A 16,632-nucleotide genomic window follows, 5' to 3' on the forward strand; every position below is an offset into this window, starting at 1 on the left:
ATTCTAATGTTCCAATCTAATTCATAATAAAAGAAAACAATTTTTGTTTCCTGTAGGTGTATATTGGGTTGCCTGGTATAATGATAAAAATACAATTGAGCAGTTGAATTTTCAAATAATTCTAAGACGATTATACGTTTATCAAAATAACAAAATTCATATAGGTCTCTATTTCAATCACGCAACGTAATCGCAATGAAGTGCTCTGGCCCGGGCCACCTAGCACGCTGACCACTGGGCCTAGGCTGGTGACATACGACCGAGCCTACTGACCAGAAACGGACACGTAAGGCTAGAACCACAAATCCACATTCTCTCCCCTTTCTCTAATTATAAAATTGTAAAAGTCTCGAGAGTCTGGTAGGTATCCGATCCAAGTCCCTATGATTATCTGGTTGCCTAAAAACGTATTTACATGGGTAATGAAAGTTTCTCATATATTTTGGGAGATACGTGGATAGTCCTTGAATTCGACAGTATTTTTCCAAAATACGACCAAATCTTGCGACGCATCAATTTCCCTACGCCTTTGAGTTAAAAACAAAGGCAAATTAATGCTTCCATTATTTTTATCACAATCAGGGTCTACGATACATAACAATTTTTTCTCGCAATAAATAAATGATAGGAGCATATATATTTGCTAAGTGAAGAAATCTTCTGCGGATCTTTTGCGCCAAAAGGTTTCTTTAACACTTTTTGCTGCACATTTTACAAACGGAAATAGTAACCACAAACAGGCATTGAAATAATACGCTAGTGCGGCCAGTAGCAGCAAAAAACGTAAATCTAACTTGTGAAAATAAATATAATAATAAATAACGATTATTAAAATGCCGGAGACTATTTCTAAAGGACCGCGGACCAGATGCCACTGACGCATCCCTATGAACGCTCTGTAAACTATCTTCTCCGTATAGCTGACTATGCCGTATCCCACTCCGAAAAGGAGACTACTTAACGTAATGACGTCGTTGGTCAGCTTCCCGAAAAGCGCTGAAATAGAAAAAAAAAACGGTTCGATGCTCTCGTAATTATCGATTTATCATCGCAAATCGTAAAATTTTACCGATCATACTGGTTCCTGTTACCATTAATCCAAATATTAACGCGAATCTGAGTTTTGTATTGGACATTTTGGCAATAAGCGGCAGGCTCAGCAGAAAGAAGCACCAAGCGAACGCCACGTAGGTCAACAGGAAAGTCGCGTTTTCGGTCGTGAAAAATCTTTCCTGTCTCCAGCTTCTCTCTAGGGCCATGAATGGTGCGAGGGTTATGTATAATACTGGAATCATGTCACCGATAACTTTCGAGGTCAGCGCGGGATAAAAATACCAAGTTTTTGCGGCCGTAAACGAAGGCCTGAAGATGTTGTCTCCCACAAAATCTTTCAAGGACCTGAGGCGTCTACCCCAGACATATTTTCTGTAAGGAGTACACGCAAACCAGTGTTTAGACCTATTAAAAGACTTCAGCTCGTCTATAAACGATTTGGACCTTTCTTCTCGAAAGTTCGGTATGTATTCAATCCTGCTGATCACGTCCGGTTGTTCCACAACGACGTCAAATTTGTAGGTATTTCCGGACTTGCTCATCTCCTCCAGTTTGGCACTAATTTTGCTGAGCCTTTTCGAGTCGATCGTGTTTTTGTCGTCGTTTTCTTCTTCGTTTTCTTCGGGTATGCCCGGCAAAATGCTGACGCCCGCGTTTTGGAAGTAGTGCTGAACATTCACCGGATTCAGATAAGATTGCGGCGCAACCAAGTCCGCCACCGTGTGGTCCCCCGGTATTTCGGCGACATTTTGGCTGCTTTTAGTGTCCAAGATGATTTCCTCGTCGGAAGAATCGTCAGTTGACGTGGATTCTGCCGTAGTTTTTTGTGGAGCGACACTGAGTTCACGTAACTCAGTCATCTTGTATGTGAATCGTCTAAACCGAAATGCATTTAATAGTTAAAGTGTATTTCAGAAAGGTATAGAGTAATAAAATCTAGTTAGAAACGTAAAGGGACTGCAGACTGAGGCGACAAATACTTAAGCTTTCCATTATTTACCATTGGTTTTATTACAAAACAATTCATCAATTTATCTTCCATTTCAATATTGTTGGACATCAAAGAATCGATAATTTCTTATCTTGTTTCAGGCAAACATTTTACCGTACCTCAGTAAAGTAAATTTAGTTCATTTGCCGTCCCAGGTATAACGTTTACAAGAACAGAATTGTGAATTTACAAATGCCTTCCTTACAAAGAGCATTTGAACTTGAAAACTTTTAATGACGTAAGAACTCGTTATAACCTCTTAGCGTTAGAGGATCGGATAGTGGTAACTCATATTCTTGTCTTGTATCTTGAATGGACGTGTGGACTGCTCTGGAATATTAGCAAGAATACCGTTTGTGAATCTGGACACTAAGACTTATTTATTATTCGCATGATTCCTTAAAGAATGCATTTACCGTTAGACTTTTGAGTCGGTACTCATCATATAAAAATTGTGATCTTATTATGTATTTACTGATAAACAACAACAGTTCCCATTTTGAGTTTTCTTTTTTATTACTATTTCTAAATTTTTTTCATCTTCGATGGCTATTTATAAGATTTGCTTTAGCGGTGGTATTTGCGAGTCCTGAGTTTAATGTGCTTAAGTTAAAGGTAGCGGAAAACCGGGTAAGATGACGAAGCGATTAAGATGACTAATTTTCGGTATAAATCCTAATAATAATAATTATTCATGAAACTTATACGGACATCTAGGAATAAGTTTCAGAACTAAATTTTATACTTGCCTTGGCGCTGCAGTCTGCAGATCGACAGTTATTTGACATTTGCCGTTTGAACAGCTCAGGTTATAATTTTTGTGCTCTTAAAAATAGTTTTTTATGGTATCACGACGTAACTATTTGAATATTAGTTAATCTGTGTAGCGAAAATAAAGTTTATTGTCTTGTTTGCCAAAAATAATAGATTTTGAATTAGTTTTGGCCTTTTTAATTCTACGTGATGGTGGCGGGTGACGAATTCGTCATCTTACCCACAACGTATTTTTATGAACGAATTTTGTACAGTAATCGGTTCTGTCTTTTTCAATCTAGAGAACTTTATAATTACATAAAAATTGTATACGAACGTACTTTGGACTAACATTTCTTCAACTGAGAGAAATAGCATATGAATATGCGGAAAGAAACGAAATTCCCCATCGTTTTAAGACTGAAAGAGGCATGGCCGGAAAAGATTGGACTGCTGGATTTGCCAAGAAATGGAAATTAAGATTGCGAAAACCAGAATCTACGTCGTTGGCCAGATTAATGGGATTTAATAAAGCATCAGTCGGTATCTTCTTCGATATAGTTAGCGAACTTTATACAAAATACCACTTCAAACCCGAAAGCATTTATAATGCAGATGAAACTGAACCTGAAACGCTAAAATTCCCAAAGTCTTCAGTCCACGTGGAAATAGAAGAGTGGTAAAAGTAGTTTCAGTGGAAAAGGGGCAAGAATACAACGGTGGTCTGCGCTGCCAATGCTGCTGGTTGCTGATGTTCCACCTTTTCTGTTTTCGGCAGAGTTCGCATGAAAAACGAACTTCTTCCTGGAGCACCTGTAGAGTCATCAGGAAGCGCGCAGGAAAACGGATGGATGGACTCGGAGATATTTCTAAAATACCTGAAACACTTCAAGCATCACACGAAATGCTCTCCGGAGGAACCCATTTTACTTTTTGTGGACAATCATTACTTACACGTTACACGTTATTACACGTTACTCTTCAATCCATCGATTTTGCAAAGGAATCTGGCATTATAATGGTCGGATTTCCCACACATACAACCCTTCGAGTACGACCTATGCATGTATCATTTTTTGGTCTCTTAAAAATCTATTTTAGTCAGGAGTGCGACTGTTTCTTGATAAACCATCCAGGGCAAACAATTACTGACAAAGATATTGCTGACTTATTTCGCCGCTCATACGAAAAAGCTGCAACTATTGGTAATGCCATCAATGGATTCATCGGAATATATTTGATGATTCGGATTTTGCACCAGCTTTAACCACAGATAGAGAAATGCCAAATTTGAACTGTGAGAATAGACAAGTAGAATATCCAGAAGTTAATATGTTAAACGATACTGACAGTGAGGCTGAGGACAATCAACCGTTGATTAAGTTTGTATCCAAGCAAAACAATCTGGATGAAAATCCAACACCGAATCGGTAATTGTATGAACCGATCGAAAATAGATGCAGTAAACAGAACCTTATTTGTTGATGATGGGAATTCGGCAAACAACGAAATGGATCTGATGGATCAACCCGGTCCAAGCGGAATGCAAATGTTAAAAGAAAAAGTGGAAAATGTTAACCGTCAAAAATCTACAATAAGTGATCAGTGCAACGAAAAAAAAAAGAGAGTTTCAGTGGAAGAAATAAAATCACTTCCAAGAGCTTTTAGAAACGAGACCAGTACTAAAAAGAAAAAGATTACAGCAAGAATTATAACGTCTACACCAGTAAAAATAGAGATTTATGAAAAAGAAAATCTTGCCATTGAAAAAGAAAAAAGAATAAACGAGAAAAAGAAACAGAAAGAGCTGAAAAACCAAAGGAAACTTAACGAACAGAAAAATAAAACTCGGAAAAAACATGACGAAAGAAAGAGTGAATGTGAAGTTATATTGTGTCCGGGATGTGAAGAACATCGACCAACGGCGGAGTGGATTCAATGCTCGTCCTGCCAGCTGTTATGGCATGAGGCGTGCAGTAATTTTGATGGAATAAATTACTTTACTGTGACTTTTGTTAATTCGTCATCTTATCCTCATCCATTCTCCAACTTATCCGACATATTGGGTAAGATGACGAATTTGCATTTTTATTAAACTATGCATTTTAAATAATTTGAGCTTACTGGATGTAACGATACTGTTTATTTTTGATAAGGAAGTTCCTAAGATTTTGTTATGAGAAAGTTTTGTGGGAATTTATAATAAATAACCAATAATATGTACGTTTTTTCTTAACCTCGTCATCTTACCCGGTTTTCCCCTATAACTATTTTAAATTTTTGTTATGCATTTTTTCTTTCTTTTGTTAACAAAGCTTCGAATTATATTGTATTGTGTATTCGGAGACAGTAAAAAGAAATAATGCCTGGCAAAACAAAAGCGGAACGGGACACAAAAAGCTCTAAAGACAATAAAATCAATTTGAACAACGAATAAGACAAACAACGCGCTAAATATTTCAAACTCACAACAATTATAATACTTAGAGTAAAAGCAACAAAATTCAAAAATTGTTCAGGTCCAGGAGAACTAAGTGCAGAGTTTTTCAAATACGATCTACCTACTATAACTATCAAAAATTATTAGATTGAAAGATATCGAAATGGAGAAACGATACACGAAGAATGGCGACAATCTTATACATCGCATGTACACAAAAAATTACAGAACAAAAATATACTCAAGAGTGCTGAGAAGCAAATCGAAGAGGAAATCAGAGACAAACAACCAGGAGAACAGGAAGATTTCTCAGCTATAATAATATGGTTTCCTTTTTATACTAAGCATATACAAATGATTGAAAAAAATTCAAAACAAATTCCTTAACTTTGAATACTATATTAAAAAAAGAGAAGCTGATACTTATAACAACAGCTTAGAACGTTATAAAATGTCAACATTGCAATAACTCAGTTACTGTATCTTTTTAAAATCATTAATAACCCAACCTTTAATACTGCATATATTTAAGTGTCCCAAATAAAACAGGTTTAAAAGGCTCAGGACCTTTAGTTAAAATTCTTAGTCATACCAAAATAAAATAGATATTTTTAGTAAAATGTTATAGATTTATTCTAACTAACGGATCCCCTGTTACTCTTTAGGAAGAAGCAACTTTCTTGGCATATTGTGAGTAGTGGTACTTACTTTTTTAAGCTAGTTTTTAACTTAGTTTATTAAGTAGGTAAGCAACTTGTTATTGGGGATCAGACTGTAAATTCAATAATAATAATAAATAATAATCATTTTATCAAACTAACCAAAGTAGTTTTCAAAATTTTCGTGGTCATCTCTCGTATGGCACGATTAATCAACTTCTTTTTAAAAAATATCTTTCCTTTACTTCGTCGCAAGTGCTCAAAAATTGCAAAGATTGTCTTTTAATTAGTACCCTATATAAATATCATAAATAATTTTATTGCACAAAGTTTACCAACGACCACATTCATTTCGTTCATTGCATTACCCTACACTTTTCTGAAATAGCCTATTTTGAAAACTTACCCGAATGTTTGGTATCGCACCAAATCCGGGAACAGGTCTCTTTCTTCCGCTTCTGTCTTAATAAGAAACAACATGGGAATGATATTTAGTAACACCGCCGCGTAAATTAACTTTGCTTGGTTCGCCTCGTAGTGCCACACCAACAGGAACATTACCTGTGGCATTACAAACAAGCTCAAAGCTCTGGATACTTGTCTGATGACCTCGAACATGTTGTGATCCATGTCCAACTTATCTGTCGCCACTGTTCTCACTTGAGTCGATATTAGGTTACTAAAAAGGCCTAAACAAATGGAATTGTACTTCACTGATGGGTATTTACCTCCACATAGGGCGTACAGTTTCATATTGCCGGGGATTAGGATGCCTAAAAATAAAAGAGCGGTCGTTATGCCTGTCAGGTATCGGAAAAACAAGCATTTTCGGTCTTCGAAATATTCGGAAAGGAATCTCGAGAACGGATCTACAAAATAACATTCCATTAGAAAATAGACCATATCGCTCGAGAAAAAAAATTATGGAAAAATAAATTTACATTTTTGTGAAAAAAATTAATTATTAACTAAATTAATTCTAGATTTTAAAATTTTGCCTCCAGGTGATAACTGATTATATGTACAACACATTTTACATGTTTATTAAAACTAATACTAGAATATTAATATAAAACACATTTAAATTAAACAAAAAATGTTCACATTCTTACAGTTATTTAGTTTATGATGTTTTAGCTTGTTTCAATAGTACCAAAAAAAATAAGTTCTTTTCGAATCATATTAAAACCATACATAATCGTATAAAATTTACCATAGAGGCGGAACTAGATAATTTTTAATTTAATTTATTTTTTTTTTCAGGACTTAACTATAAGTAAATTAGAGAACAAATTAGATTTTTCTATTTACTATAAACCCTCACACATAATAACTCAAATCACTCACACACACGAAATGGTAGCCTTTTATTCTTTTATGCACAGGCACAGAAAATTTTGAAAAAGAACTAAATATTATAAAGCAAATAGCTTTTAACAATGGATACGAATATAACTGAAAAACTGTTTCAAATAACTGTGAACTCTATCTATCCCATATTAAACACTGAACCCAAAATTTATATAACAATAAAATATATAGGAGAACCTCGCAAGAAAATTTCGAAATATCTATCTAAATTTGGTGTTGATTGTTTTTAAAACTGATAAACACCATAAAAAAAATTAAAAAAACCAATATTACTAAATCAAACAAAACTCAAAAATCCGGAGTCTACAAGTTGAAATGTATATCATGTGTCAAAATTTATATCGAAGAAAAAGGTAAAACTTTTAATAAACGCATTAACGAACATAAAAGAGGATACAAAAATAAAAGTTTGGATTCTAACTATGCCATTGATTTAAATTCAGAAATGGTCAAGTTTGACGTTAATTTTGATATTTTACATAATTAAACAAAAAACAAAATTTGTTGGAAGCTATGGAGATTATTAAAATAAAATATTCCAACCTATTATTTAATGACCAATTGAATTTAAATGCGTCCCCGTTGTTAGATTTATATTTCTTATCCCTACAACGTTAATTAAGAAGTGATTACTACCTGTTTATATATACATAAATCTCGGGATATTGTCATATTTAAATAACTATGAAAATCTGAACATTTTTTGATCTAATTTAATTGTGTTAAATGGATTTTCATCAAGTAAAAGCCACCTCAGTTTAATTATTAATATAAAAGTGAAACCCAGACGTTTACTGCTATTTTAATTAAGCTTTGAAAAGTCTATCTTCTAGTAAAACTAATACAATTTAAAATTTATTAATATCTTAATAAGGAGTATATAAACATTAATGTAAACAGTACTACATTATATATATATATATATATATATATATATATATATATATATATATATATATATATATATATATATATATATATATATATATATATATATATATATATATATATATATATATATATGTGAGATTTTGGCGAAACGTCTGCAGGATTCCAGTCGGATGCAGGATTTGCAGGATTCCAGTCGGAGTTCAACGAGCGAACGGATGATATCCCGGAATATAGTGTCATCATATATATATATATATATATATATATATATATATATATATATATATATATATATATATATATATATATATATATATATATATATATATATATATATATATATATATATATATATATATATATATATATATATATATATATATATATATATATATATATATATATATATATATATATATATATATATAATTTTAGTAAATAGGTAATGATTTAAAGGAGGAAGAAAACCCAACGGTATAGAAGAATTTTAATACCTTGTTTAACAAGTTTAAAAGATAAATACAAAAATTTAACACCTCCGTTACTCCATATAGGGTTTCAAGTGTTATTTCAAAAATTCCTTCGTGAAATCAAACACTGGGGAAATTATATAGAAAAATCACTTTTAGAATCGGATTGAAAATAAAATCATTTTCTCTGAAAATATTATGTTAAAAAATTAACTATCCATCGAATTTTACTTAATTTTATACCATTGCTAGAGTATTCGATCAAACCATTTTATTCTGTCGGTACCTGTAAAATTCCAGCTGCAAATGAAAAGCAACGTAGTCCACAGTACATCCGTATGACTTTGAACTCCAAGTAAAACATGCTCGGCCAGAATGATCCCATAGCAATAGAGTGTCGAAGAAATTAAGAACTAAGAAAACCAGACAAAAACTATTACTACTCTTTAAACAAATAAAGAAGCACTTTATTAATAAATCTTTAGGTATGCTTCTTTCAAAAATATTTCTATGGAAGTTACAAAAGCTACAGACAGATTTTTTTTATTTTTTATTATCTATTTAATTTATTTTTTATCTCGTAGCGTCATTGAATTTTGCCGAGTCTTTTTTAGACAGCCTGTACAGTTACCTATAGATAAATTTTAGAATTAGACACTTTATGAAACTTTTATTATTGAAGCTTTTGAACAAACATCGCTTGAAGGTGGGAATTATCACACCGCGGTGTCACATGCCTGTCGACTCTGGAGAAAGGTATCAAAATGTCTCCAGTTGTATAAGTAGATTGCATAAGAAGGAGAGAAACTCACCTCGATAACTGCAATTCCAATTTTACCTCTCAAATTCGACTTCCAACCATTGTTCGGCCGATGATAATCCACGTTCAGATCTGAGAACGTAGCGTTTTTGTTCATTATTTCAATTTTTCTGTCATGCTACCCACACCACGCACTAAATACATTTTTTTCCTCCACAACAATGATTTTCTTTTATGGACACAGCTATATACAGAATATTTTTAAAGTCTGATATGAAATTGGCAGCGGAATTATTTTATCTTATCTCAGATTGCGCGTAATCGCATCTGTGTCTCCTAAGATGCTCCAAGTCAGAAATAACAACATATTATTTTCGTAAACAAAGTTTAATTAAATTATGTTTAATGCATATCGAAAGTATTTTTGTCTTTTGAAATAGATTTTCATGACTTTTCAAGGGACCTGTGATGTCACGTTAGACACCAGTTTATCTTGCATTTGAATTTGAATTGTATTTTAAAATGATCTCATAATTTGAGGAAATACTTCATACATAAGTTTTGCGCGCTTGGGGATTTGAGATAAACAAACATTGGGTGTTAATCTCACTCAATATTTGGCAAAAATGTACTTCTTCAGAAATGCCATTGCGTAAGTATATTTTTCCAAATAATTACTCTTTTCTCAAAAATTATTATTCGAACCGTCAAATTATCCATCGAGAGAAAGTAGAGAATTTTCATACGTTCGGATAGAAATTCGAATATGTGAAAACATTTTTCACATCACATCACTTTTTTTTATTTTACAGTACAGGGTGTCCGAGATAAGGTTCCCTGTCCCTTAACTCAGAAAGTACAAATAGAAAAGTTGCATAGTTTCATCTAGATTTTTTAATTTACAATTTTCCATATTTATAGAGTGTTCCTTTTATGTGAGGTTGAAACCAGCTGACTTACTTTAAATAAAGAACATTACATTTTAACGGACCCGTTTTTACTATTTATAAATCATCTGGATTCCTCCTGCATCGATTATTTATAAATCAACTTTCTGACGTTCGTCAATCATCCTGTTGGCTTCTTCAGAGATTTGTAGGGACAGGTTGCAAGGGACAATACCGTCCAGCGATACGTAACACGTGCAAGAATGAAAATAAATTTCGTGTTAGAAGTAGTCCTCTATTTTCATCGGTCTTCATAAAAATATCTTCGCGGCAACTTGTGAAAGTTTATAGAGTCATAACAAATCAATGTCCATTTTGACGAATATATTCCAAAAGACACATAACCAAAACCGGCATTGCTTGTTATAAAGAAACAAAAATGATTTTTTTTAAATCTGTCAATTTTTATAGATTAAATAAAAATGCTCAATAATCACGACACTACAGAAAGGTATGTATTATTGCATTTTTGGACTCCCCGGGAAGTTTTAGGTATATTTCAGGTTATAAACCAGTTTTTGACAAGTCTTGAATTTTATGTCAAAAATTATTGGATTTTGGTTAAGTTATTTGTGTCATATATTAAGTGAATATTTTGGATGTAAATTAATAATAAAGTAGGAAAATTAAATGACAACGTAAAAAATCTTTTATTTTAAAATGAAAGACCCCCTATTTCCGTAATTTAATCCGCTTTGGAATAAAAAATGAAGGTGAGTTTATATAAGGTTGTCTATTCCAGAAATTTATAGTTTCCGAAATAATGGACAATTTAATATTTTCCTATTCCATAATAATAATGCTAACGCGGCCAAAACTAACACGGTTACAATTTATGTTATCAGCTATACTTTAAAACAGCATACTCCTCGAATCACCAAAAATTTTTGTTTTGGAAATTCTTTGTAGATATTTTCTATAATATTCGCTTGTAATAAAAGAGATTTTTGTTTTTGTTAATATCATAATTATATAGATTTGATCTTTCATTTTCTGAGTACATTCGAAAAAAATACATAAATGCAGACGAGAGCAACCAAGCGTTCAAATTAACCCAAAAAATCCGGGTGTAATTGTATTTGGTCGAATATAGACTCGAAATTATTTAAAAATCTTATTTTCTAAAGCTATTAGTAACCTATTGTTGGTTATGGATCAGGAATTGAGATTCACAGAGCACATCTACAAATCTATTCAAAAAGTTTTTTTTTAATTTGAGTCTACGAACAGAGAATATTAGTGCCAAAAAATTTAAAACAATGCTTTGCGAGTCATACGTCCTGTCACAAGTCCTTGTTTAAAGCAAACTGACTTTAACAGAATTCACCCTTTACAGAATTCTTGCTTAAGACATGGATTTGAAAATATCAATATATCTGTCACATTTTAAAAACTACCAACTGCTACTTTCTTCTTCAAAATATTTGCAGCAAAAATTAATTTTCTTATCAAATTACAAGAACGGTTAAATACTCCAATTAGAAAATGTAATATATTCTAAATTAAACTTTAGCATGAATTAAGAACTTCAAATGAACCAATAATATAAATTTTTGGATTTATCAACATTTGCCTATTTAATTGATATTGATTGATTAATTACGATATTTAAGGCTTCTTGAATTTTATCTTCATCTTATTTTATTTGTCTTCTCAGTGTTGAAGCTAAAGTTTCTAAGCATCTACTCTTTTTGTATAAATAAATTTTTCTCTACTCTCTTTCTCTCTCTTCGTCGATGAACTGATTCTCGCCCTTTGGAAAATATATAATAGATATAATAGATGTTTTAAAATAGATGAAATAGAAAATGTGTATGTCTTACAATAATTTGACAATCATATAAGATGTTTATATAACAAACAATACAAATACATCAATATAACATTACAAACATTTATTTAGAACATGCGCTTCGAATTCACTTAGGCTATAAAAAGCATTGGTTGTCAGAAGCATCTTGACATGTTTCTTAAATTGCTGCATAGCCTAAAGAACTTCTACAAAATATGTGCTTCAGTTTAGGCTTTAAGAGATTTTCTCTCTTATGAGTGTAGTGACAATGGTTATCAATGTGCTTCTTATGTAAATGTTTATTTTTGTGTGTAACTAGCAGTGTTTTAAATAGGTATGTACAAGGAAACGTTATTTTTTTGTGTTGCTGAAATATTTCTTTACAAGACTGTCTCGGAGAAAGTTTAAAAATTAGCCTAAGTATTCTCTTTTCTCGTACAAACAACCTTTCAACATCACTAGCTTGCCCCCAGTTCACAATGTTGTAAGAAATTGAGGAGTATGCCGAAGCATAATAGAAGACTAACAGTGATCTCTCAAGAAATGCGTGTCTAATCGTAAATATGGCAAAGAATGTTTTATTTAGTTTGATACAAACACTATTTATGTCTTGATCCCACCTCAATGATGCATCAATGTAGGAGCCAAGAAATCTTGTGCTCTGACTTTTTTCTAAGGATGTTCCAGATAATCTAAAGGATAAGTCATGTAAAGGTTTAATGTACTGGCCAGTAAATCCAACCACAATTGTTTTCTCTAATTTTATGATTAGATGATTTTACTTGCTAAATTTATTAAATTGTTCAACAGCAACAGAGGCATTATTTATCAGCTCCTGCGCGTCATTCCCGGAGACCAACACGGACGTGTCGTCCGCGTGCATGAAAACTCGACAGTTAATATTAGATTTCAGGTAAATCGTTCACGTATAGGAGCAAAAGTAATTGCCCCAAAATGGCCCCTTGAGGTGTGCCTAAGTTAACATCATGTGGATCCGAATATAATTTGAAAAAAATGTTTATTTCTACAATAATGTCATAATAAATGAAATAAAAAAAATAAAAAAATTAATATATTAATAATAGAGAACTCGTGTCAAAAAACTAATAACAAATCGAAACAGCCATAGGAAAAGAAATACCAAACTGTTAAATTGTCAATAATTTTGAAACTAAGAATTTTCCGAATACACAACCTCATACAAAGTAGTAAAAGTTAAAAAATAGGGGTCTCTATTTGAAAAAAAAAGCTGCCTTATGTTTTATAATTTAATGTATATACTTCATGTTTCAGCCTGTAATTTACATCCAAAATATCCACTCAATGTTTGACAAGGAATTCATCTAAAATCAAATAAGTAAGACTTGTAGGAAAAAAGGTACATTGTTTTAGAACCTGTAAACGTCATTTTTCAAATAAAATTCAAGATTTGTAGAAACCGATTACACTTAGGACATTATATATGAAATATATCTAGAATTCGTCGGGGTATCAAAAAGTGCAATAATATACATGGTGTTCTATTTAAAATAAGGAATCTAGTATTAAACCCTTATGAACGGAACACTCTGTATATATAAAAATTATAAAATCTAGCTGAAGCTATAGAACAATATACCGGTCATTGTATGCATTGTATATAAATTATTTTTTTCAAATATAAATTTGCACTTGTGCGCCGGCGAAAAAATAGCAAGTGCAGTTCTTAATATCTGCGAAATAGAGAATAGAGGATCAGAAAGTGTTTCTAAACTTTGATTATCAAGTTTCAAATTTATTATATGAAATGTCGTATAATCACACACTTTATAGTAATTAGTGTAACGAGTATTAGAAATAATATTGATGGTGGTAAATCGAAAATGGAAAGTCTTCGTCGTTAAGTACAGCTCTTAGCATATCCTGTATAGGTATTATTGTTCTTACTTTAGTATTATTCTATACAGGAGATAATTGTACTAAACAGAATAATTAATAATAAATAAAATACAAATTTCGGTCATGTGAAGTTGATTTTTTTTTATTTCCTATTAGAACGACAAAGAGTATACAGCGTATATCTTTTATTAAATTAAAAATATCAAGTTCACTTCTAGTAATCCGGCAAATAGAAATTGTTATTCAAGTGGGGGTATAGCTCAGTGGTAGAGCATTCGACTGCAGATCGAGAGGTCCCCGGTTCAAACCCGGGTGCCCCCTATTTTTTCCTTTCCTATTTTTTGTCCAAAATTGATTGTCTTTCTTTAGTTACTTAATTCGATTCCTATAAATACAATTTATCGTTCATACGATTGTATTGGTCGCATTTTGCGGGAAAATTCCGTAATTTCATTTCCGTGGTATTTATTATAAACAAACCAGAAATAACTTTCGTCGTGTAGATATCCAGCGTTACTTTTAACTTGTATTTAAAAGCGTTGGTCGATGAAACAACATGAAGAAAACATGCCCGTTTTCAATCGTTTTAATAGTGGCCATAGTACGATCAAGATTTACCGCTTATTTTCCATTGGTTTACGTAATTATTTCAGTTATGGGGCGAGGCAATTTCCAGGGAAATATCATGCGGAGACAAACTGTTCGTGTGTTACGACGAAAACAGATTTTTAACTTGTGTCCATAATGAGCGAGGGCCTAATTTCGCTATCGGATACACGAAGTTATGTCCGAGCGGTTTGATTTGCAGCGACTTTAATGGATACGAGTGCGAAGAAAGAGTTACGGACGAATATTTAACTGACGAAAAGTATCTGACATACTTCGATGTGGAATACAGAAAGAAAATTATCGACGATTGAATGCTGTATATTGGCGGTTATTTTGTGCATGTCTTTCATAATGAATATCCTTTTTAAACAATAGTACGTATTATGTATTAGGATTAATAAAAATGTTTGGAAAGTTTATAATAATAATTTAATAGAGGTCCATTGGACTGTAAGAACTCCAGAAATTGAGTCAGTTTTAAATTCCCTTGTTGAAAATCCTGAACTTAGTACTAGAAAAAATGAAAATCTGACACGTCTTGGTTTGAAAAATTTTGCACGATTTTCTATTTTATCCTTATTACATTCAACGAGTCCTAGCGTTACTTCCCTCAGTCATGGCCCCCTAGTTTGTACATTTTTTCGGAAACGTTGTTAACAGACAATTTGTTGTTAGGATGTTATGTTATTTCACTAAAACTGTAAAAGAAACAAGATCATCCATTTTTTTTTCTGAAGAGCATTAGTTGGTAAGTAAAAACTATATACTATGTTTTAGATAGATATTTTATTTTTCACAAAGAAGTCCTCGATTTAACCACTGCAGTGACGACATTACATAGTTTCGAAGGGCACCAGATTACTCAGTAGTTGAAATTGGAAATATTAGCATCTTAAACAATAAATTAGGACCTTATTTAATAAATTCTGGTTAATTAATTAACATTAATAACAACCCGTAAATTGATTTTTGACCAAAATCCACTTTTTTTTCGCGTTTCTTTTTATTTATATTTTAGGTTAGGATAAAGATATTGAGATGCGGTATTCACTGGGTTGTTGTCCCCTGGGCCTAAATTAATGACATAAAAAACTCATATCCTTGCCTGTTTTTCAGATTCTTTTTTTTTTTGGATTATGCCAGCAACTTTGTAGAAACCAATTGTTGAAATCAAAAGTAGAATTGGCCACTTTAGAAGCTCAGAAACTTAATTAAATTTAATAATAATAATAATTATTATTAAAAATAATATTTAATAAAATTTCTAGGACCGTCCCTTCTGGCACACACTGTACATTCGTAAACAGACTTCCAGACAAGCGCTAATCAATTTGATGAAATATTAGTACTATTATGAAAAATAATTAAAAAATAAAATCGAACTTGCAAACGGTAAAAATATTATAGATATGATTAAAAAAAAATAACAATAATTATTTAAGAAGATATTCTATATGGCCTCAATAAAGTATTTCGAACAAAACTAGTTACATTTAGATACTGTATACCTTCACATATTTCGTTTTTAAGTTTCTGGGAAGTGACTGGTTTATTTTAATACATTATTTTATTTTATACATTATACATCAATTTTTTAACGGAATCAGCATTTGGAAATGTTTGTCTATAAAAATAATGCAGTATTCTCACCTGACATTAAAATCCTTTTGAAATTTCAGCACCGGCAAGAACTTGTAAGACTTCCATTTAATTATTATTTATTAATCTTTTAATATTGAGATCCAAAAATCGTTGCTGGCTTTTATTCACTAGGTATTTGACATATTTTCTTTTTGTAACGCAGGCTTCCTCCCTCCAAAACTCACTGTAAATTGTTTTGGTAAACGGTTTGTTCCACTGATGTTTGTCTCAATGTAAATTTATTCACGTAGTTTCCAATAGCCACAGCTTCACTTTTATTATTTAATAAATTAAATTCTCCAAGTTCCATTGTCTCTTCCATGGTAAACTTTATGACCGAAAAATAAGTAATGAAGGAAAATATTTAATAGTGCATG

General features: G+C 31.9%; 2 protein-coding genes and 1 non-coding gene across 6 annotated transcripts; 2 read left to right on the forward strand and 1 right to left on the reverse strand.

Moving 5' to 3' along the window:
• Positions 1-32: 32 nt before the first annotated feature.
• Positions 33-9,660, reverse strand: LOC132704427 (uncharacterized). 4 transcript variants are annotated; one of them, XM_060674419.1, is made up of 6 exons: positions 9,441-9,660; positions 8,915-9,041; positions 6,625-6,765; positions 6,303-6,585; positions 1,070-1,929; positions 33-996 (listed from the first exon to the last, which is right to left on the reverse strand). In XM_060674419.1, exons 1-6 carry the CDS (start codon positions 9,543-9,545, stop codon positions 644-646), a joined length of 1,869 nt encoding a protein of 622 aa, XP_060530402.1. In that variant the 5' UTR covers positions 9,546-9,660; the 3' UTR covers positions 33-643. The 4 variants fall into 4 exon arrangements, with proteins under 4 accessions (XP_060530402.1, XP_060530403.1, XP_060530404.1 ...); XM_060674422.1 differs by having other exon boundaries at positions 834-996; positions 1,092-1,929; XM_060674420.1 differs by lacking the exon at positions 8,915-9,041 and having other exon boundaries at positions 6,303-6,575; positions 9,441-9,540.
• A 4,594-nt stretch (positions 9,661-14,254) lies between these two features.
• Positions 14,255-14,326, forward strand: Trnac-gca (transfer RNA cysteine (anticodon GCA)). Its single transcript has one exon. It is a non-coding gene; the product is annotated as a tRNA-Cys (tRNA).
• A 187-nt stretch (positions 14,327-14,513) lies between these two features.
• On the forward strand, positions 14,514-15,028 carry LOC132705617 (uncharacterized). Its single transcript, XM_060676316.1, has 2 exons — positions 14,514-14,606; positions 14,659-15,028. Exons 1-2 carry the CDS (start codon positions 14,562-14,564, stop codon positions 14,923-14,925), a joined length of 312 nt encoding a protein of 103 aa, XP_060532299.1. The 5' UTR covers positions 14,514-14,561; the 3' UTR covers positions 14,926-15,028.
• The last annotated feature ends 1,604 nt before the right edge of the window (positions 15,029-16,632 follow it).

This window comes from Cylas formicarius, unplaced genomic scaffold, assembly GCF_029955315.1.
Source record: "Cylas formicarius isolate icCylForm1 unplaced genomic scaffold, icCylForm1.1 PGA_scaffold_7__23_contigs__length_41026272, whole genome shotgun sequence".
In the NCBI taxonomy this organism is placed as follows: Eukaryota; Metazoa; Arthropoda; class Insecta; order Coleoptera; family Brentidae; genus Cylas; species Cylas formicarius.